We start from the raw sequence: 22,523 nt of genomic DNA on the forward strand, positions 1-22,523 counted from the left end.
ACGGGGCTCACTGTGGATTCAGATCACGGCCTCGTCACTTACTCTGATGCCCACTGCCCACCGTTATATATATTGATAATAATAACGGGCTTTTCTTACAGAGTGTGAAACACAGCTGACTGTAGATCGACGCGGTCACTGTAGGATTATTATAACTCATGTTATTGAAGGTAATAGATTTATTTAGGTTTAGAGCAAAGACTGTAGAAAAATGACTTGAGAACTTTGCATTATTTCACGGACCTGTAACAGAATATAAAAAGTAACAAATCTACGAATTTTAGACCTTTGTCATTATATGCAAACATAGATAAAAATGAGAAAACAAAAAATAAATTTTTTTTACTTAAATCCCCGAATTTAATTATTCTCAAATGTAAAATTCTGTATCCTTAGAAAAAAATGTTTTTTTATTACAAACTAAACTTTTTTTAATTCGCATCGACAATTACAATTTTAATTACATTTTGAAAAATATTTTTTCTGAGATTAACAAATTTAATTATATTTTTTAAAAGTTTAAAAAAAATACGCACTTGCATTAAAACGAAAATTATGAATTAATTTAAACTTCATATATGTAGGACTGAGCAGGTCACAACAATATTTTCATGCACTACAGAAAAAAAATGTTTTTAAATATCTTTAATTTACCATGTAAGTAAAACGTAACTCTTTTTTTTTACCTTTGATGAAATTCAAACACAGACATTTTTGCAATGACAAAGTCCATAACAAAACAGATTTGGTTTAGACTGGAATGTTCTATTAAATGATGATAATAATATAACCAATCAACAGATAATAAATACTTAAATAATATAAAACTATCAAATGATGTCTTTCGCTGACCAGGAGGTCCATGTGGGCTCCACATGGGTTTATTTTGGGCTGGACATTGGTTTGACCCTATAGTTAAGTAAGGCAAACTGTGTGAACAACATGTGGCTCCCACCTGCAAAAGACACTGACCAACACACCCAGGGGTGTAATGGTGCTCTGTGGCCACAGGTCTCACATACAATATGAAATATGACTTTCTTATAGCTTTTATTGTTTGTGGTTTTTTTTACTTTTGTAAAAAAAAAAAAAAACCTTGTTGTTGCGTGGTGATGTCCGTCACTCTGTTGTTTCAGTGTAGTTCCTCCATAGTTTCATCCCACAGTCGATGACCTGAAACAGAAGCAGGAACTTGTAAATGTCCATTATTTATGTTTGTAAAAAATGACATAACTCTGGGAGCACACATTCACCTGTGTGTGTTTTTGCTTGCACACATCTTCCATGGATAAGGGATCAGGTGTGTGACGGCAGACAACACTAATGTCCTCCACCGGAGGCCCACAACACTGCTGACTGCCAAGGAAACACCCACTCATTACACATCCCAATCAGGACTTTGTTTAAAAATAAAATCACATCATAGGGAAATGAAGGTGCTGCACTTTCTGTGTTTTTTGCTCCGAGCTGAGGAGGTTCTGCTGCGCTGCTGTGGAGGTGGAGCTCTGCAGACTCTTGGTGCCCGCTGTTTCTGAGAACTGACAGCAGGCTGCTGAGTTTGGCTGTTCTTTCCTGGTTTGGAGTCAAGAGCTGGAAGAATCTATGAAAAAGAAGATGTGACTGAGGTTCAGGGGCTGCAGCAGGATACTGAAAAAGAAGATGTGACTGAGGTTCAGGATACTGCTGCACAGTCAGTGGAAAAAACATTCTTGGACTGAAAACGGTTATTTGTTTATAACAATAATATTCCATTTAAGTTTGACTGCAAGAACACTTGGAAAAGGTTGATTTTTTTTTTTAGAAAAAAAGCTAATTTTTAAGCCTGTTAACATTGGGCTAATTTACATGTTAGCTGTTAGCAAGTGAGCTGCTGATGGGAACTATATTTGAAGTTGTCCGCTCGTTGTGTGTATTGGGCGAATGACGACACTCTTTGATCTTGGAGCGCACTAACTAGGCTACTTTGTTATGCTGCCTCTGCTAATTCCAGGTCAAAGCCTGAAAAGAAAGCTAGAGTGGGTTCATTTGCACTTTTCCAAGTCGGTTTCCTCAGCCGTGCCTCAGAGGTGGCAACAGGAAAACCCCCCACCCCCAGGTTGTAAGCCCTGCTTATCTAGGATTTTCACCTGGTGGGAAGTCAAGTCACAGCTACTGTATATACAGATACATATCACTCTTTTGACTATTTTTGCAACTTTTACCATATAACCTAAGAACTTTGTAGCCATTAAATGAGATTTTAACAATTTTGTCTAATGTTTAAGCTACCATTTAGCTATACTTTAAACTATTTTGAACTATCTCACACTTTCAAACCCTTATCTGTAATTCTAACACTTCCAAAAACACCTTTTAATGTTCTACACAGAAATATCTTGTCATTTCAACCATCACTTCTCACATGTTTACGTACTGATTTTCAAAGTCCTGACTAACGCACTAATTCCCTTTCTTGTTATGTAAATGCACCAGTCAATGAGCACCCACGGGCAGCTCTGTGAATAACGACAACATTCATAGTAAAATTCAAACTTGTGTGACGTTACATGTCTGCTTCCACAGAGCTCTGTTGTGTTGTGTTGTGTTGTGTTGTGACCCCAGTTTGTGTTACTAACCAAAGCCTGGGCTCCTTGTTGCTGCCGCCAGCACAGTGAGTCTGTGTGTGTGTCCAAGAGTCTGGCCCAGAGTTCACAGCAAGCAGAGAAAAACAAACCTCACTCAGTTTAAAGGGACCTTAAAGAGTTTCTGAATACACTCCTCATACTCAGTGTCCTTATTGAGCAACGTCCAATGTCCCTTTAACGGACAAAAGTTCATTTTCTGTGTCATTGTGTCATTTATTTTATGAAATAACCAACCTCTGGGAGAACAACATGTTGGACAAGCAAGTTTGATGCATTTGTCTCAGACATCCAAAGTAAACCTCTGCTTTCCTGCTCTTCTCAGGAACGGCAGGTATGGTCTATTTGGAGAAAAAAAAAAGGTGAATATGTCTCTCTTGGTTCGACCACACCAACTCACACGGCGCTGACCTACCAGATCAGGCATCTTGCTTTGGAAGTTCTTCATAACGCTTGGCTGTAGAGATGTAAATGTGGGCACTTTTATCTGCAGAGCGGCACATGTTGCATTCATTCATCATTTCCATGTCCATTAATCATCTACTACAGAGGTCTGTGACCCCTAGGGAGTCTGCGAAGGTACTCGAGGGGGAGGGTTCTGAAATTTGTGGTTGATTTGACTGCTTTGATAATTTTCCCAAACAAATTTATCTCCATTTATTAATTTTTTTCCACATTGATGTTAAAATATAGGTGTCTATCAATGTAACATGTCAGCTGTCCAATAATTAATTTTTGCATTGATTTTAGTTGATAAGTAAAATTTAGTATACAGTAGATCATTGTTTCCCAAAGACGGGGTAGCGACCCTCAGTTGGGTCGCAAGAGATTTTTTTGGGTCGTCTCGCATCATGTTTACCAGGAGTTTACGAATAATGTCTATTGACTTGGGTCGCAAAGGTTTGAGAGTTTTAAAATATGGGTCTCCAGAAAAAAGTTTGGGAAACACTGCAGTGGTGACTGTTGATAGGACACCCGACCCTAAATGTTCTGTTGAAATAAAAACAATGACTGTAAAATAACACTACGCACTGGGCTCAGTTTAAAAAAAAATTTTTTCCATCAATTTTGGAGCTGCACTGGGCTCAGTTTAAAAAAAAATTTCCATCAATTTTGGAGCGCTTTGGCCTGAAAATTGTGAAGGACCCCTGATCTAGTAGTTCAAACAGACCTCCCGGCCCTGTGTATGAGCCGAGTGAGATTACTACTGTGTAAAAGTTGGAGGTGTCACAGCCAGTGTTATTTCCCACAGTCCTAGTGTCTCATCTGGCGCCTCTCTCTGCTCCAACACCCCACCCAGCGCTAACTGTCACACTTGGCCACTTCCTGATGTGAGACTGCAGCACTGTGAATTAATGTTATTGCTCTATGAGGTGACTGTGGGTCCCCCAGCCCCAGTCGCTCCAGCCTCAAAGGACACAACACAGGTGCAAGTCACATTCAAGTGTATTCACTGCTGTGTCCTTCAAAGGCAGCGGCACAACAGTGTGTTTGCCAATACACTACACATCAGTGCACCGCTAATCACTAATACAACAGCACTGGAGTGACTGCAGCTGAACAATGCTGCATGAAAAAGGAGTTTCTAAGCATTTTTCACCTGACAAGGAGACATTTTTGTCTATAAATTGTACTTCATTCGTAGATCATCGATCATCAAACTCTAATAGTAAAATGATTTTCTAATGGTAAAACAGTTTTTAAAGTTATTGTTATAATTTAGCTATTGTTCAGCTAACTTCTAGCATGAATGAATGAATGTATCTCCTTCTTGACCAAAATATTGTTTTTGTTTTGTTTTTGTCCTCTTTTTTACTCTAAGATATTTTTAAATGTATTTCTGGATTATTTTGTAGGATTCTTTTGGGAAAATATCAACTGCTATGTTTTGGCTAATTCTCTCTTAAGCTCCTTTTCATCCTCCTTAGCTTTAACTGATAAACAAAATTAGGGGTTAATTTTTAACACCATTTGAGTGGAGACATTCGTATGTCATTTTCAAGAGTAAATTTGAAATATTCTATAGACGTTTCTTCCATCGACACCACCCTTCGCCTATTTTAGAGCACTCTGGTCGGTGCTATAGGTGCCCCTGAACCTTGGACCAACATCCTGATGATGTCAGGACTGTGCGGCAGCGGTGAATCTGAGTTGTCACCTCAAAGCTGCAGTGAGTAATGCCCTGACCGCTCTTGTCTGACCACTGTTTGCCTTCTGCAGCTCGCCCTCCACTCAGGCTCTACCTCTGTTTGCTCAGGCCCAGTTTGACACAGGGGTGAGAGAAAAATGAGTCCTGCATGCTTGTCTGTATATGCTCATCTCAGCACCTGAGCATAACCTCATCCTTTTCTTCATCTGTTTTCCAACGTCTACCCTCCACTCATCTCTGCTGCCATAGTAGCAGAAAAACATCAATATCCTTCTGATAAACTTCTGGGAAGTTCTTCATTATAAGTGAAGGTGATGTGTAGCTGATATCAGTTCCAGTTAATATGATGAAGTAGATAAAAAAAAAAAGAGTTGCAGTTTTAAGGGGCAGCTGGGTGACGGTGGCTCCAGGTGTGTTTGCCCCTCTCTGCGTCTGTTAAGTGGGATTACTGCCCCTGTGGTTTTGACACTAACCTTAGGAAACATTTGCTCAACAGCATCCTTCTCCTGCCTCTCCCCGGAATCAGATCCAATCTCCATTGACCTACACACACACACACACACAAATACACAAACAAACATGGGTCAATCATGTTTCAAACTGAACTGATTCAGAATTCAAGAAAGATACAGTATGTCCAAACTCTGGCCCCAGGGACAGAGATGGCCAAACCTTATTGTATGATGTTGGGCTTTTGTTGCCAACAGTTTTTGTTTTGTTTTTTTACTCTTTTTTTTCTCTCTAAACATTTAGCCATTTATAGATTCTTCTATTTCTTCTACAATCTGTAATCCTCCATTTTATTGATTTTGGCTAACCTTTAGCTATTTAGCTAAATGTTCTTATACCTATAACTTGTGGGACTGTTAGCTCTCCTTGTGTAACTTTGTGGTGTGCTGTTGATATTTACTATTTAGCTAAACTTCATCAAAGTAAGTCATAGTTAAGTTCATATTTTAGATATATTTTGCTTAAATTTTAATCAGTCTAAATTTTGTGTTGTTTTTAAAAAACCGCTGACATCAAAGTATAACCACTAGCTAACAGCTATTTTAGCATTTACTTCTAGACTTCCTGTTTTCAGTATGACCTTGAAGTATTCTCTTAAATTGTAGTATTTTCTGCAACGTATTCTGCACCAATAAAATCACTCTCCAAAAACCAATGTTAAAATGCAGTCGCAGTACAACTGTATCTCCGGCCTACAGTGTCACGGGTTGGCCTGTAGTCTTTTTACACCACCAAATCTGACCTCCTGTGTTAAAAGTCTGCACACCCCTCCTTTAACATGCGCTTTAGAGTATACACTATATTCCTAATGATGTGCTACTTCACGAGTGCAGCCATATCATAGTCCTGCTCACACCCGATAACACTGCGCACCGGGGTGACAACACACTTTGTCTGCTGGGTGCAAACTGGCTGCAAGGAGAACTTTTGAGCAGGGCAGCGTTTACTCACAGGACAGTGCAGCAGGTCGCAGACCTATACAAAGCCCATACCCCGTACACCGGACACAGGTGTAGGGACGAGGATGTGAACAGGTGTATCATATATTCATAACGTCAGTGCCGACGTGGTACTGTAGGGAAGATGAAAGCAGGTAAATAAATATAAATATCAAACTCTCTGTTGCTTACTGAAGTCTCGCCTGGTTGACTTCAACACCAGGAGACGTCGCTGCTCTGTCCTCTGTGCTCGTTTTCCACTCATTGAGGTCAAATTATAGAAATAGAAATGGTATGTTCTGGAACATTTAATTTTGCCGATGTGTACTGAAGACTTGTGAAATTCAACGAGTCAACGTGACTGTGACCAGATGGCCACAAATATGGAAAATCGCTGGCTCAACTGTCCAATAAATCACAGCAGCTAATAATGAATCTATTAATAGCCACGTGGAAGGACAGATTGGATGAATCTGCTCACTGCTTAAATAAAAACCAAGCACTTTGTCAAGACCATATTTCGTCCCGAGCTGTAATTGCTTTTATTTTGAGTATTTCTCACGGAGGCGAGGAATGTGCCCATGGCACAGGATGGGTTGGGCGTGCGGTTGGAGGGGGCAGCGACGGGGGGAGGTGGAGTTGGTCAGGGCGCTGTCTCCATGTTTGTCTGTGCAGCGGTGAGATTTCACACCAATGGAAGACTTGTCAGTGCAGGCCTTCGCTCCACTTCTTACCCTGCTCCTAATATCCCCCAGGCCAATGGGCACTTTCTGAGTCTCAGCCTCGTACTAACATCATACATGCTGCTACTAAACAGAGTTCAAGCCTAATTAACAGCATGGCACCGTTCTGTTATACATTCACAGCATGTAAACACAAGAGGCAGAGAGGAGAGAAAGAACGAGCGGTAACAGTGGATCAGGTGAAAATCTGAGTGCAGTCTGATTCTCAACAGTTCAGGTCTCTGAGTGGTTTGACCATCTGTAAACCCCTGTTACAGTATTTTTGGTCAAAACTCACCCTTTGAGAAACACTGTATGAATGGAACAGGCGGTGAATCAGAAAATGAATGAATGCATTTTATCTTATATTTCAAAATAATTTACAGACTGCTTCAATGTGCTAAAAGGCAGAATTAATAAACACTAATAATTAAAGTGAGGTTAAAAGAAACAGACAGGCGGCGCGAGTGTAAACACTCATTTACACGTTGGACAACAATCAAACTGGGTGATTTAGTAAAGTCAGCTGGAGTTAAATCAGAATGACTTTTAAAGTTCCTTCAAAGTGAAACCACGGCTCAGCTCAAACGGCCACTCAGATCATCTGAGCCACTCTTGGTAAATGGACCACTGTTTGCCTGGAAGCCAATAAAGATTTAAAAGAGGAGAAACTCTCCAAACAATTCAACATGTGCTCAGGGCCGCTGGCATGAAGTGACACCAGCGGCCCAATTGCTGCATGTCTTTTGAGGGGGACATAATTACAACATTTTCCCCTGGATGATGTTTGCGAGAGTGAGAGCCACTGTCTGAGGAGCAGGAGGAGCAGCAGGAGAAGGAGGAGCATGAGGGTCTGCACAACACAGGAGTCAGATTGTGTTTGACCATCTCACTTCTACGTGAGTAATCAGATCTGTGCTGCGGGAGGCTCCCCGCTAAACAAGCCTCCAGTCTGTGTTTGCACTTAAAGGTTAGCGCAAACAAAGAGCTGGAGGAAGAAGAGGGATGTTTGGAGCGAAGGCTTCTGCAGCTGCGGACCAGCTCTCTTCTAGCTCAACAACAATATTAGCTTTAGATCAGGGGCCCTGACCTCATTAATGCTGGAATCATCCAATCATGTAAAAATATCTGAGGGGGATTTTTACTTCTGCCAGTCTTGGTAGTGAATTAAGTAAAAGGTTTCTTTTTTTGAACATTTTCATCGTAGTAAAGAGACCTTTAGTTTATCAGTTTTTGACAGATTTGTAAAAATTTTGTAGTATTTTTAGTTATTGGAAGAAATATCAAGGAAACCTGGACTAACAAGTAGACAAGAATAAACAGAAGAAAAAATGATTTCAAATATATAAAGCACAGTCAAAACATAGCTGGAACAAAAACAATCTTAAGTCAAAGTTAACAAAAAGGTGGGAAATATTAAACTGACATTATTATTGGTAGGTTTACACCAGAGATTAGGAGCAAATAGTTAAATGTTGGCCAATTGAAAAATGAGCAGGGGGATAATTATTTCACCACTCCAGCTACAGCTACTGTACTCAGCTCGTTTTTAAAATCACAGCTTGGGTTGTTAACACTAGTAGTAGTTTAGTTGCTGAGGACCTGGAGTAGCAAACGTCATCCTCGTCTCCTGCTGTGGGGGGGACTGACTCTGGTTCAGCTGCACACTTGCTCCGCATCACTGTAAAGTCAAAACAAAAAAAGTTTTCTTCGAAGGTAAATGAACAAAACCAGATGGTGGTGCTCTTTCCCACCATCTCAGTGGTGTTTCTAAGCAGCAGAAGGAAACGTAACTCTTTTCTCTAACCGTCTTCAGACTCCTCTGAAGCTGCGACGGCCGACTGCTGTAGTCCAGGCTGCAGTGAAAGTCCTGGATGTCACGGTGGGTTTTCAGACGTCCAAGCTCAACCAGCTGCTTCTGCAGGTCAAAGATCTCACAGAAAGAAGACGGAGAGACAAGGGTGTCACAGTGATGTCCCACTGAATATGAATGAATATTTATTTTATTGACCAGCAATGCAGACAATGTTTTTTCGATGCTCCTCCATTTACAAACTACTCTTAAAAAATACTTAATTCAAAGTTTAAGTTTTAAAATGTATCAGCACAGGTGCTTCTGACATGACAATCCCTCTCTCCTTATATGTGATGCTGTGTCATAGATATTTACTCTTATTTTAAATAAGAAACCTGTGTTTTAGTTTTATCGTGTTTGCTGTTTCACGTTGATTATTGTTGTGGGATTATAATCCAGATTTAAAAATCTTACGCTTACTTCATACTTAAAGTAAGTATAAAGTCTTCTGATAAACCATGTAAAGTTACAGAAAACTTTCTTGGTCTATAATAGTCACTATATTCCATACATTTAAGGAAATATTTACTGATTATTTTATTTTTTATCTTAGATATAGTTTTATTTACATGGCAAAAGTTCCTGGAACAAAACAAACTACACATAGAAAAATTAAAGTTCAAACTGAAGAAACAAAAAAAGTGATAAAATCAAAACATTCTTCAACAGAGTAAACATTTAAGATTTTGTTAAAATTCATGCAAAATGGTGGATTATTGGTTTTCCATCAAAATACTTTGTTTCCTAATGAGACAAACTCATTAAAGACAAAATGTTTGTAAATAAAAAATATCTATAACATCATTGTTTCACTTTTGAAACAAATGGTATTTTAGCAAGAATTTTCAGATTTCTTTTTTATATCCGCTGTAAATGAAATGTCAGGTGTCATACTGTCTCGTTGGGGGTAATGATCCCTGCAGCGCAGGGACGAGAGCTACCTGGTAATAGCAGGTTTTGGGGACAGACTGGAGGTATGAGTCATTGTGTTGCAGCCTGGAGAAGACCTTCTTCCTTTGTCTCTGAGCACAGAAGAAAAGAGAAGGAGACAGACGGACTGTAAAAGTGGAAATAAGGATTTAAAGTGAGCCTCGCTTGTTCCAGGGGCTGGGAAACAGAGCACATACAACAAATGAGAAGTAAACATATAGCCACAGGAAGTCATTCAACTGCAGCAAGGACCAATTAGGCCCCAGCAGGTGTTCCTGCCTCTGCCTGCTTTGGTCCTGTCTCTGCTGCTCACAGAGCACAGAGTCCCTCCATCTGAGAGCAGGGAATTTGCTTAGCAATTTGAAGCAAAGGATTTCTACTGGAGGGCCTCTAAAGTCCTTTATTGTCCTGTCTTTGTCCTCGCGGCCCAAGTGCAAGTCATTAGAGGAGACAATTACATCCTCCTGGAGAAGCCGGGTTTTTACAGGAGGGGAAGATAAGACAGGATCTCTCTCATGTTAGACCCCCTCCATGCAGCCGCTCTCTGAAGCTTATTGCTCTTTTCACACCCACGTAGAACAGAGACGGGACAGTCAAAATCAAAGTCAATCACAGAGTGGAAGAGCATTTCATACATCACCGGGCTTTCATTTGGGAGGAAATTAATACTTAAGGATTGTCAGTCTGTCACCTTATTGTTACGTTGATGCTTCATTTACGGGTAGGAATTTACTGAGAAACCAAAGAGTTATAAAAAAAAGAAAATCCCTCAGTCCACTGAAATGGTTCGTCTGCCAATCAGCAGATGTTTCTCACTGTCTACCTTTCCTTTTTCGTGCAAGAAATTGGATGTTTATAGGTGTGAATTAAAGTTAATTATTTTGATTTTTTTTAAATTAGCTATTTATGCCATGTACTTAAAGTCATGATCTAAACAAGGTGGGGCATTTTTACCCCCAGTGGTCTGCATTTTTGGGAGAACAACTATTAGGTACTATTTGGTATTTGTCTTGGTATTGAAACAATTACTTATTTACTGCAAGTAACATGTCTTAACAATTAAATACCCAGCCACTAGGTGGCAGCAGATTATATAAAACTTTTTTTTTTTTTTAAGAAAAGACAGACTCGTGTCCTTCTTCAACGCCTGAATTTCCACGCCCGGGAATGCTCAACAGATTTCATTACATTTACTTTTTGGGGCTTTTGTTGGATGTGGGCCATTTGATTTTTTTTTTGTAAAATATGTGATGGGGCTCAAGAAAGGTTGTGAAGCATTGATCTGGAGGGTTGTTTGATCTAAACCAGACTTGGTGGTGACGTGTAAGTAGATTGTAAAACCTTGTGTAAAAGTGCTTTCAGTGGTCGTCAGGTCTAGAAAACTGCTACAAAACTACATTTTGTAAATAATACACCAAAAAAAATTACTTACGGTTTGGTTTGGGTTTGAAGGGTTCTTTTAGCATAGTCAAAATTAAAAGACATGTTAAAAAATAATAATTGTGAAATTATGATTGACCAGGGCCTTACGATGTAGTTCATAGCACCCCCGTAGGCGAAAGAGGGGTAATCGTTGTGTACTGTACTTAAATAGCCAAGGAGGGGGGGTTTATGTGTCATCCTCTACTTTTGCAAGACGGTCTGGAGTTGAGACGTCTGTCCTGTCAGATTACATTCTGTTTGTCACACGATCCTCGAAACACGATCAGATGTTTGGAGCAGCAGGTTAAAGTTTGACAATGGCCCCCCCATACAATAGTCGTTAATGAAGTCACTGCAATCATCGGGGTTTTGATTGTGCTGCCAGTGTAAAGACTCACAGAGTTAAATTCCACAACTGCGTCAAGATCACGTCACTTCAAGGTGAAACAATGGAGAGGAGAGGATTGATGTCAGAGCAGAGAGGCTTAGGTTTTTCAGATCAGATGAGGTTCAAGTGCCTGGAGACAATGGTCCTTTGACCAACTGAATTCACTGCTTACTGTCAGGATACTCAGCATAACACCATTTGATTTCTCTCCTAAAAAAAAAATAAATAAATAAAAAATACAAAAACTAGATAGATAGCAGGTCTGAAGAGGGCAAATCATTTTTTACAGTCCAAAAAGAAGAGTGAAGAATTATAGAAAACATTTCATCAAACCCTGAAATGAATTATTTGTCTAAAAACTGAGTAGAAGAGTTATTTCAAGACTGGGTTAAAATGAAAAGAAAAAACAAATATCATTAAAAACATCCAAAGAGAATTACATATAATCATGGAAACATTATTTTTTAAGGATAATGATTTTGTTTGGGGCAGGATGATTTTAAATTTCTTCTTTGGAGATGGTTGCATGTTTTCAGGGTCTTCAGGAGAACGGTTAGTAAACAGTGGTTCAGGATGACGTGAGCAGGATTGATGGGAAAAGAAAGGAGCATATTAGAGGGTTGGTGTCAAAGTAGAGAAGGCAAGAGTTAAGGAGAGACAAAGCCTGACGATCCACCGAGGAAGGAAAAGTTAAACTAAACCAAGAGCACTGACTCTGGTCTCTGACGTTGTTCTCTGAACTATTAGCAACAATAAAAATAAATAAGTAAATACTTCATTCATGTACATCATCACACAAAACCTACGAAGGCAAACTTTTGCTATGGCGACCCCTAAAGACAAAGGCTAGAAATGGCAGTAAAAAGTAGGGAGTGAGAACCTAAATTTTAATTTAATTTATTTTTTTTCATCACCCATCTACATAGTGTCTTTTTAATTAACGTTTTAATTGATAAATTGATCAATTACATTTAGGTTGTTTTTTATTTTTAATTAACGTTTTAATTGATAAATAAAATAAAATAATACAGATTAGATGTTGATGTATTGGTGTGGCGCCCCCTAAAGGCAACAGCTGAAAAAGTTGAAATGAAAAGAGGAGTATTACATTTAGGTTGTTTTTTTGTGCAATATACATGGCATTCACATTTTAATTTATTTTATTAATATGTCTTGATTTCCTGGTTTATTTATTCAACCTCTGTGCACGTGCTCTGCTTGGAGTGATTTTATTCCTGTGAACAGACACATGAGGGAATAATGGGGTCTGAACAGAATCCTAGACATATGTACAATTCAAATAATTTAATGTAAAATTTTAAGTTGTTTTGGCTTTGTTTAATTTCCATATTATACATTTGTATGTTTTTTGTTTTTTTGTTTGTTTGTTTGTCTATCTGGCCTCTCACTACAGGGAACAGATAAATGTCGCACCTGTTTGAATTCTTCCTCGGAGTCTCCCTGTTCCCCTCTTTTCGTGTCCTCCCTCTGCTTCAGTGTTAATCTCTGTGTGTGGACTTTCTGTTTGAGCAGAGCAGTGTAGCGGTGACAGAGAGCCTCTCTCAGACGCTGAAGGTCCCTGTAGGTCTCTAGATGGCGCTGTAGGATAGACAAAGACGATGAAGGCTGTTAAGAAAGGCCTGTGTGGAGGACACACAAAGAACGTTTAGATTCCTGATCAGGGATTCTTTGAAGTGGTAATGAAAGGACAGGAAGTTGAAGTGAGTCTGAAGTTAAAGGGGGTTTAATCTCAGCGTGACTTTTGATTTGAAATAAAGGGTGAATCCAAACATTCACTAACCTCCTCTAACAGAGTGAGATGTGTCCCCACCTCCTCTTGGTCCTGTCTGAAGACTCTGTCCTTCACCATCTTTTTCTTCCACAGCTTGACATTGACTGTGTTCTCCGTCTATTGAGCGAAATATATACAGAAAAAAAAGGGTTTTGATGATGTAATTTTTTTCCTTTTTTCTTCAGTTTTTCTTGAAAGAACTCGAAAGACTCGAAAGAGTTAGCCACAAAAGCTTAAGCCACGTATTTAATCAAAATGCCAAGGGTCAACAGAAGTTGAATTAAAGATAGTTATGATGATAACATTCAGCAAAAATACTTTGAGGTGAGTTAAAAAGAAAAGCTTATTTCAAACACTAGCAAAAAAGAAAGATTCTGAAGCTATGCCAAGGCAAAATATAAAAAGAAAATGTGTGCCTGTTTTTCTTTTAAAACTTGACAGACACTTCTTTTGTAACGTTTTGCACATATTATTGCTCGCAAAGGGTGAACCTTTGATCCATGCTCTCAAATCTGTCACTAAATAACTTTGAATTTCACTTATCTCTCCCATCTTACAGATAAACCGTGGAGTACGCCTGTCGTTATAACCCTCTGCTGAAGACTCAAACTGCTCTGGCTCTGATGGAGTGACCATGGTCTTTGTGAGGTCATCATGTCTCTGGGAAATGTCTCATTGCTAACAGGCCTTCCGACGAATGCTCACATCACTGAAGTTTATGGGCCGAGCCTGTTCAGGAAGTGTCTGTTTGGTCTCTGCCTCACAAAAGCTGCCGCAGAGGCAGGATTTATCAGTTCCGTTGCCACGGTGATGCCGTCTGGGCATGGCTGAGGGACCTGCATTTCTCACTCCTCACTGTTCGGTGACGAGCCGGAGGCCGCATCCATCTGAGCCTGCTGCCACCATCATTTAGGGCAGGATAATGCTGCTGTCCTGCTGGACCACGTCACTCTGACGGACAGTGATCCTGAGACTACAGTGATCTGGACACAGGGCTGTACTTACAGCTGATTTCACACACGAGTGTAAACAGAAACAGTGGGCAACGGAGAGAGCTACTGTTATGACCTGATAATGTCACATGGAGAGGGAGGTATGTTTAGGTCAGGGGTCTCCAACCTTTTGTTCTACATAAACACAAAAAAAATGGCTGAGAGCTACTCATGTTGTGTAAACAAACAAATGAAATAAGCTTTGCTTTACAATATGTTACAGTCCACATATCACATTTTTTTAAAAACATCACCAAATTATTATTATTATTATTATTGCTGTTGTTGCGGTTGTTGCTGTTGTTGCTGTTGCTTGGATGCGTGGTTGTCCAGGCCGAGTATTGTTTCTCAATTTTGACTAAATAAGCTGTTTTTATTGTTTGTATTTTTAATAACTAAACCGACTGAACTCTACAAGTCCTTGCCAACTGTCTTGACAGATAAACGCAGTATTCACGCTGTGCAGTAGCGACCTTAGCTTTAGCTACGCAGATAATAAACAGTAGCATAGTGATTAAAGGTTGGATTAAAAAAATAAAAAAAGATATCAATCATTTATATCAAACTATTAAAAGGTTTGGTTTTAGCTGCACCAACAACAAGTTCTGGCCAAAAATGTGTCTGCACGTCCGGCCCTCTGCTGACAAAAGGGAGCAATTGCGCTTACCAACGCTTTGGCGTAAAACCCATTCATTATTCACAGCAATTTCTTTTTACTTTTGTGATTAGTTTGTGTATTTCTTATTTTACTTATTTTAATGTATAACGATGTATTTCAATGCTAAACCACCAACACAATAGGCTAAACATTGCCACAAATTGACTTTAATTAACGTAAAAATGTTTAAATGTTTTTTTTACGTTAATGTTTAAATTCACCTCGCATTCCAACTTGAAACCTTCCTGAGAACAGACTTCCATAAATTAAATGAGAAGAGTTACGGTATTATATTCACAGCTCTAATTTAACTCTCATTTTGACCATAATAAATACCAGAGCCCAAGCACAACAAACAACAAGAGCACAGCTGCAGTGACACAACAGCAGAGGGTTGTGTAACTTTCAACCACTAAGTCCTGCTGATCATTTTTAGAACCCAACAGGTCCTGGTACAAATGGCACTGGCCCAGCATGATGTCAGCCTGCAGCCTCTGCAGCAACCACAATAAAACCAGTTTGTGATAACCAGGCTGGGAGGGGTCTGCTCAGGACAATGTTGTGTATTCTAGCAACTTGTTTGTTCACTCACACGGAAAAAGAAATGACATGTTGTGTGCTGTGCAAGGCTGTGAGTGTACAAACATTTCCAAAGAGCAAGCAATAAAGCTGATAACAATTAAAACTAAATCGCTTTTCTACTAAAGGTTAGTCCTCCTTGGACTTAGGAAGAAAAATGATAACATTGGCAAAATAGCACATGGCATGAATAACATAAATACATTTAAATATAAAATTATAAATAATAATAAAGTTTTTAATATAGTTAAATAAAATATTATTATTGTTTCTTCAAATACAATTTGCCAGCTGATCATAACTGTAGTTTATTTCTTTCCTAAAAAAAAACAGAAGAACAGTCAGAATAGTGTCTTTCCGTCTTCAGGACATTTGTCTGCAGCCAGATGAGAAGAAGATGAACTGGACTGATGAAGATCTTAACCCTCACCCTTAGATCTCATGACAAACACACACCTGAAACTTTCCTCACTAGGAATCGAATTAAACATCAAATTCCTACATCGAACCAAACCCATTTGTCACACCTGAGGATATGAATGCACATAAATCTCCAGAAGGTTCTTACCGGTTGTTGCGCGCTGACTTTTTAAACGGTCTTTAACACTTACATTCCTCTGTCCTCATTGTTATTAAGCTTTTGAAGTGAACGGCAGAGGCAAACTTTGGTCTCCAAGCTACAGTGAACAATACGTGAGGTAGCGCTCTCTGCAGCAAACACACTTTTAACGGTGTTTGTGAGACTGAAGGGAGACAGATTTTGTCTCCAAGGCTTTCATGTGGCTGCCGTTTCCTTCAAAGTGCTTTAATGGTGGGTGCCATAAACTGTTGGCAGCTCAAGGGAAACAACAAGGAATCCAGGAGCACAGTTTCCCTCTTAATTTCCCTGTGTTTGGTTAATTTTGTGATGTATTTCAAGTGGTTGGCTCTGATGAGTAATGCAGGGATCACTGAGTCAATCAATCAATCAATCAAGTGGAAACACCTGATGGACAACTGTTCCTCATAGGAGAGAGTCAACATAAGGAACTCATGCAGGAACTCATGCATTGCATTGAATTTTAAAATATCAACGACTAAAGAACACCTTTTAATCAAACTATTACAAGGTTCCTTAAGAGTCTAAAGCCAGGTTAAGGAAAAAAAGTTAGCCACGAAAGCTTAAGTCAAGTATTTAACTAAAATGCTAAGGGTTAACAGAAGATGAATTAAAGATTGATATGATGATAACACTCAGCAACAATAATTCTAGGTTAGTTAACCTTTAACGTTAGTTAAAATAGATAAAACACAGACAACAGGAGCAGTGGTGGCTTAGCAGTTAAGGAAGCAGACCTGGGTCCACCTGCTGCCAAGTTACCACTGAGGTCCTCGGAGCATGGCAGTGGGTGTTTAAAGCTGCCCACTGTTTACTTTGGTGATGGGTTAAAAGCAGAGGTCACATTTGGTTGTGTGCTGTGTCACAATGACAAGTAGTTCACTAACAAAAGATTCTGAAGCTATGATTAAAAAAAGGGAAATGATCCAATATGACACAGACCCCAGTATAAAGGCATGACATAAATGTCTGCAGAAATGGTAAAGTTCTGTACACTAACTGTATAGATCTGTATTAAGCAGAGAGCCCATGTGACCAAAAAAACAAACAAAAAAAAACAAACACAGAGTTGCACCTGGTTCATTCAGACTGTGCAGATCATCCCCTCTTAACAGGAAATCTAAGAAGCTGAAAAGACTAAAGCCCAAATGGCCTCAGGTAACAGCAGTGGCGACAAAGAGCCTTTATGATACAGTCACGGAAAAAAAGCCTGAAAAGAAATCTAAATGAGTGCAAATCACTATCATGTAACAGAATTAGTACAAAGACACGGCATAAACCAGCCAGGACTGAAGGAAGGAGTAGGAAAAAAACTGTTTACTTGAGCAGCGTAAAACCATCAGCTGATACAAATATTAGGAGGTGTTAAATACTGTACATCAGTGACTACAAAACCTCTCATCAGAGGAGAATAAACACAGAATCAAGTTTGGTTTGAGCAGCATCAGGAGCACAGAAAGACAGCCCTGTTGTTGACAGCGCATTGTTCTCCAACACAAAGGAGCAGTTTTTACATCCTTTTTACACACAGCACTCCGCCATTACACAGGCGTCCAGACTGAAAACAAACACCATGTGCAAAGGAGAAGGGCATGAAGGTGATCTATTCAAACTTCAACACAAACTGGAAAGGCATCAGACCCAGAAAACCAGCCTGTGAAATAAAGTACACCTGCAGGGGTCAGACTGAGGCCTGACGAGGACCTGGACCCACGGAGGAGAGAAGACAAGCAGCACATCAGATTTACAATTGTCTGAAATCATCATTCTTCATCCAATCAAATTCACTTTTTACAATTTAAAGATTGTGATGTTCGTTTATAGAATCAAACAGAATGACAGCCCTTCCAAAGACCTTGAACCAAATCTGCTCACAATGGCAATTATTTATTTTAAACCATTAACCCTGTGTGGTACAAATTATTACACAGTACAAAACAAAAATGCAATTTAGACTGATTAAACATAATGTTGATAAATGGGATAGATTTTTTTATTAGTTTTCTGTAGGTACCATTGTACCATAGTGGCCCATATGTTTAAAATGTAACACCATTGTTTTCCTAAATTAAAACTCAATACCGCCATCAGGTTACAGTACATGGCATTTTAAATATGAATGCATTATAAAAGAAAATTGTTTAAAATGGTTTCTTTACTGAATGTTGTGGAACGCTCCATTGAAATGAATGGAATTCTTGAAAATGTACAGCATCTACCTGTAAACAACCATAAACCTGACCATGTGTAAAACAAGGAATGGCTGTCGAATACCTGTGTTTATCTGTGATCTTGTTTTACTAGACAGAAAATAACAGCATGGAATATTTTTAACAACATTTTTGCAGAGCAAAATTTCACAGCTGCTTTCCTTATTTTACGTTTCAGTTAGCTTTCCTTCAGGTCACCAACAACACCATCATTTTAAGGTAAGCGGTGTGGAGATGTGACAGGTCAAAAGCGAGTTAGGCAACACGGTACCAGAGAGGGTTAGCACGCCCCCTGTGGTGAGGCTCACTTGTTCATGACAGCTGAGTCCATTTTTTTTTTCATTTAGAGTTCATGGAAACACATCCACACGGTGTCAGCAGCCCTTCAGCTGCGACAGGGCAGAAAGTTTCTCCACTTTCCCCAGAGCTGCAGCGTTCTCCACGCCTTTCAGCCACTCTTTACATTTCCTCACGACCGTCTCATCCACGTCTCCGTCCTCCTCCTCGTACTCTACGTCATCGTACTTGTACTGATCATTCAGCAGAGATATTTTGACGATGGCACTGATGTCCTGCTCGGCGCTCTCCGCCTTGGAGACGGCGGCACAGGCCTTGGATCCACCGTGCGTCTTCTTGGACGGGAAAAGTCGCCGCTGCCGAAAGTCCGCGGTGGCGCAGCACTTCTGCTGCTTCGCCATCATCTGTTTCTCCAGGTTGCGTTTTTGGATGACGAGGATGGCCTCGGGGGTGAGGCTGAGGGTGAAATGAATCTCCTTTTGACTTCCCTCTTTGTCCTGCAGGTGCCTGGAGGAGTCCATGGAGCTGGAGCGCCGGACTCCGTCAGAAGAGTCCTGAGGTTTTGGCACCGTCAGCCGGGAACACTTCCCCTGAGTCTCCTGAGCTTGGCTCCTACTCTTCTCTGGTTGCGCATGCTTGCGTCCTAAATTCTTCAAGTTCGCTGATGTCCAGGAAGTAGACTGCTTCTCCATGTCGGACTCTGTGCAGGATCTGCTGGTGAGCTCAGGCTGAGGTGCAGAAGGCACTGAAGATTTCTTCTTCCCGAATAAGTCCCTGCCAGGAGAGGAAATCCTCTGGGGGAGGCTGATGGGAGGAAAAGGCATTTCTCTCGAAGGAGGAACTGTTTAAGATACAAAAACGTGCAAGTGGTCAAAGTGCAGATGCCGAAGATGTCGTGCGCCGAGCGGAACGGTGCGCTCTGAGCTCATGTTCCGGTGGCTGCAGTTCACCCGCTGCCCACACGGACCAGGGTGAGAGTGTGTCCTCCCGCAGAGACGGTCGTCTATATAAGGGCGCAGGCAGGGAGGCGTGGTCAGCACCAGAACCAAACAAAGCCATGGAAAAGACTGTGAGTGACGTCACGCAGTCGTCTGTCATCCGATCACTGTGCTGAGATGAGCAGCATCACCGACCCTCGTCTTTTCTCACTACGGCTCTGCTCTTCCCACTCACTCTAACACTCCTCTTACTCAACCAGAAAAGCTCATCATCATCATCATCATCATCATCATCATCATCATCATCATCATCATCTTCTTGTTCTTGTTCTTCTTCTACTGTGACATGGTAACAGTTGGACAACCAGTGTGACGTTGCCTGGTTTGATGACGACTGAATCACTTTGACACAATTACTTTAAAAACGTGAAAAAAAAATCTTAAAAGATCCTGGCACAGCTGTCATGTGAATTTATATTTGAAGTTTCTACAAATATTCAGCGAGTTGTGCCTTTAAATGTAACCAATATTACTGGTCTCATTATCCTAGAGTAATATTATCCTGTAGTATTATTTACCAATAGTACTGGTAAACTGGCTTCACAGAAAAGTTAGCTCTGTGCTATATTAAGGCTGTTAGCCAAGGCGTATTCCAGGCATTTCTTAACTTCTAGCTATCTTTGATCTTTCAGTAAACATCCTGCAACATTTTGGCTACTTGGCTATCTTTTATTATTATTAGCTAATTATTGAGATATTCCATTCAATTTTAAGCATTTGTATTTGACCATGGTCTTTCCTTCCAAGTTGGACTATTTTTGGATATTAAATATTGATAGGTTTCCTTAAATGTTGATGTATCATAAGTGTGGAAACATTTTTTAAATTTATTTATTTTTAATCTTCATTAAAACTCTGCCCTCTTGAGGACAAACCTGGGTTACATTGTGAACATTAACATGCTCATTTACATGCGGTGTGGTCACTAGTACTTAAAGAGATTTCTGTCTCGTCCTTGAACCAGTAAAATACATCACAGACACAATGACATGTTCTGTTGCAAGCCTTTCAGTGGCTCAATGAACTGATTGTCCATTGTGGCTCTTTCAGCCTACATATATATGAAAGATCCTGAGGGGAGAACATACAAATGATCTGAATTATTGATTTCTCTTCCTTTTAGCTGTTCTCTGCATTTCACCCAGACAGTGCCACTATTGATTCTGTGCGATTCGGTTTCCCTTTGTTGTAGAGGTCTAAAACAAAATTGATGCTTTCTTCTCAAGTACGGCTGAGATGCTCACATTAAACAGCTATGGGACTGACATCATGGGATTTCAGTTGTACAAAACAATGCTTTATTTTACTCTATCTGCTCCTGTTCATGCTCTGAAGTGACTAACAATTGTTGAATATTATAGTCTGAGAAACCAGACCAGTTGAATGTATTGTAAGCTTAATGCTGTGCAACAGTGTGCATGTTAATTAAAAAAAACTTTATAAGGACAATGCATTGACTGTTCCTTTAGGTAAACTGCTGAAATGATAGAAGAAGAAAATCTCCATATTAGACAATTTGAGATTATTTATTTCAGAATTGTTTTATAACTCTGTGCCCCTTTTCAAATAGTTTTTATTCTTAACGATTCCAATGCAACTGGTAGAAGTAAAGTGACACATTATTTACAGGGAACAGAAATCCCATCTGTACTGAGAATGGCACCATCAATACAACGGACAGAAGACTAGTTATAGGGTCGACTATCGTCGAAATGCAGCCCCAACCTAGTACAGAGTTCACCCCATTTTACTCAGTATAATAATTGTTGATTAATATGAACTACTGTTGGTATTTCTACTTTAAAAACACATTTAATTAATATTTAATTAAATACTTTGCTTTAACAGAAGTCAAAGGTGTCTGAACACTGCTGTCCTATATTCAGCTACAAAAAACCCCTAAAAGAATATGTAAACATATTCTACATTTAAGGACTGAATATATGACTAGTACTGTGACTATATGGTATGGAAATACCCATGTCATGAAAGTATATTATTTATTTTAAGCCAGACACGTAGTCTTAGTAAAGACAGTAGGAAAGAAAAACAACCGCTGGTTTGACTAAATGATTTTATCCCTAAGATTACTCAGAGAGGGATTAGCTGTAAGCGAGTTGAACAAGTAGTACTGAAGGGAGATTTTGTCTGTGTTAATCTACCGCCACAAGCATCCACAGGAACTTTGTGGGGGCTGCACCACAGGATGAAAAACACTGTTATTATTTAGTCACAGAGAGCAGAAGAATCCTTGAAGTGTCTGGATGGTGAGTAAGGATTAATCAGGAAAAGACCAATTAACGAAATGTATCTTATTCACAGTCAGGCGTACACTCACGATGGAAGACAATGTGTGCTGTGAAATTAGACCTCCCCCATCGTCTGGATATAATGTGAACATCTGCACCACTGAAAGGGGGTTGGCAATGGGTACAAATCTACTGGATGAGGTTGTCATGACAACCGCATCCTCAAAAGGCAATGCCATCACTCGAGAGGAACATGGAGAACCGGATGTGAGCTATACTGAGCTATTAGGGTCACATTAAAATCACAAAACTCACAGAAGCGTAATAAACTGGGTCACTGTGACATCTACCAGGAGACCACATTTAAATGTTAGAAGTCATTTCAATGCAACCTGATTAGATTTTGGGGCGAATAATGGGAATGGGAGGCAAAGGTGTCAAAACACACATTAAATATACACAGATGAGTTTAATGAGGGAACGCCAAAAGAGAATCAGATCTCAGTTAATTGCAGGAGTGTCTTCAAAGAAAATATCATATATCATCATAAAATGCAAAAAAGCAAAGAGCAAAAACAGTCAGCTCTAACTGTGAGCCCCAGGTCATATAAGACA

At 39.7% G+C, this 22,523-nt stretch overlaps 2 protein-coding genes across 2 annotated transcripts; both read right to left on the bottom strand.

Moving 5' to 3' along the window:
• Positions 1-715: 715 nt before the first annotated feature.
• On the bottom strand, positions 716-16,707 carry LOC112487887 (uncharacterized). Its single transcript, XM_025061181.1, has 13 exons — positions 16,125-16,707; positions 13,337-13,444; positions 12,970-13,134; positions 9,737-9,817; positions 8,735-8,873; positions 8,543-8,621; positions 5,244-5,313; positions 3,037-3,108; positions 2,859-2,962; positions 2,616-2,676; positions 1,446-1,600; positions 1,254-1,356; positions 716-1,173 (listed from the first exon to the last, which is right to left on the bottom strand). The coding sequence occupies exons 2-13, from the start codon at positions 13,403-13,405 to the stop codon at positions 1,120-1,122; spliced, it is 1,152 nt and encodes a 383-aa protein (XP_024916949.1). The 5' UTR covers positions 13,406-13,444; positions 16,125-16,707; the 3' UTR covers positions 716-1,119.
• Positions 16,708-17,456: 749 nt separating this feature from the next.
• On the bottom strand, positions 17,457-20,060 carry prr18 (proline rich 18). The gene has a single exon (XM_008322273.3). The coding sequence runs from the start codon at positions 19,483-19,485 to the stop codon at positions 18,739-18,741; it is 747 nt and encodes a 248-aa protein (XP_008320495.1). The 5' UTR covers positions 19,486-20,060; the 3' UTR covers positions 17,457-18,738.
• Between the last annotated feature and the right edge of the window lie 2,463 nt (positions 20,061-22,523).

This window comes from Cynoglossus semilaevis, chromosome 12 (assembly GCF_000523025.1).
Source record: "Cynoglossus semilaevis isolate Cse_v1.0 chromosome 12, Cse_v1.0, whole genome shotgun sequence".
In the NCBI taxonomy this organism is placed as follows: Eukaryota; Metazoa; Chordata; class Actinopteri; order Pleuronectiformes; family Cynoglossidae; genus Cynoglossus; species Cynoglossus semilaevis.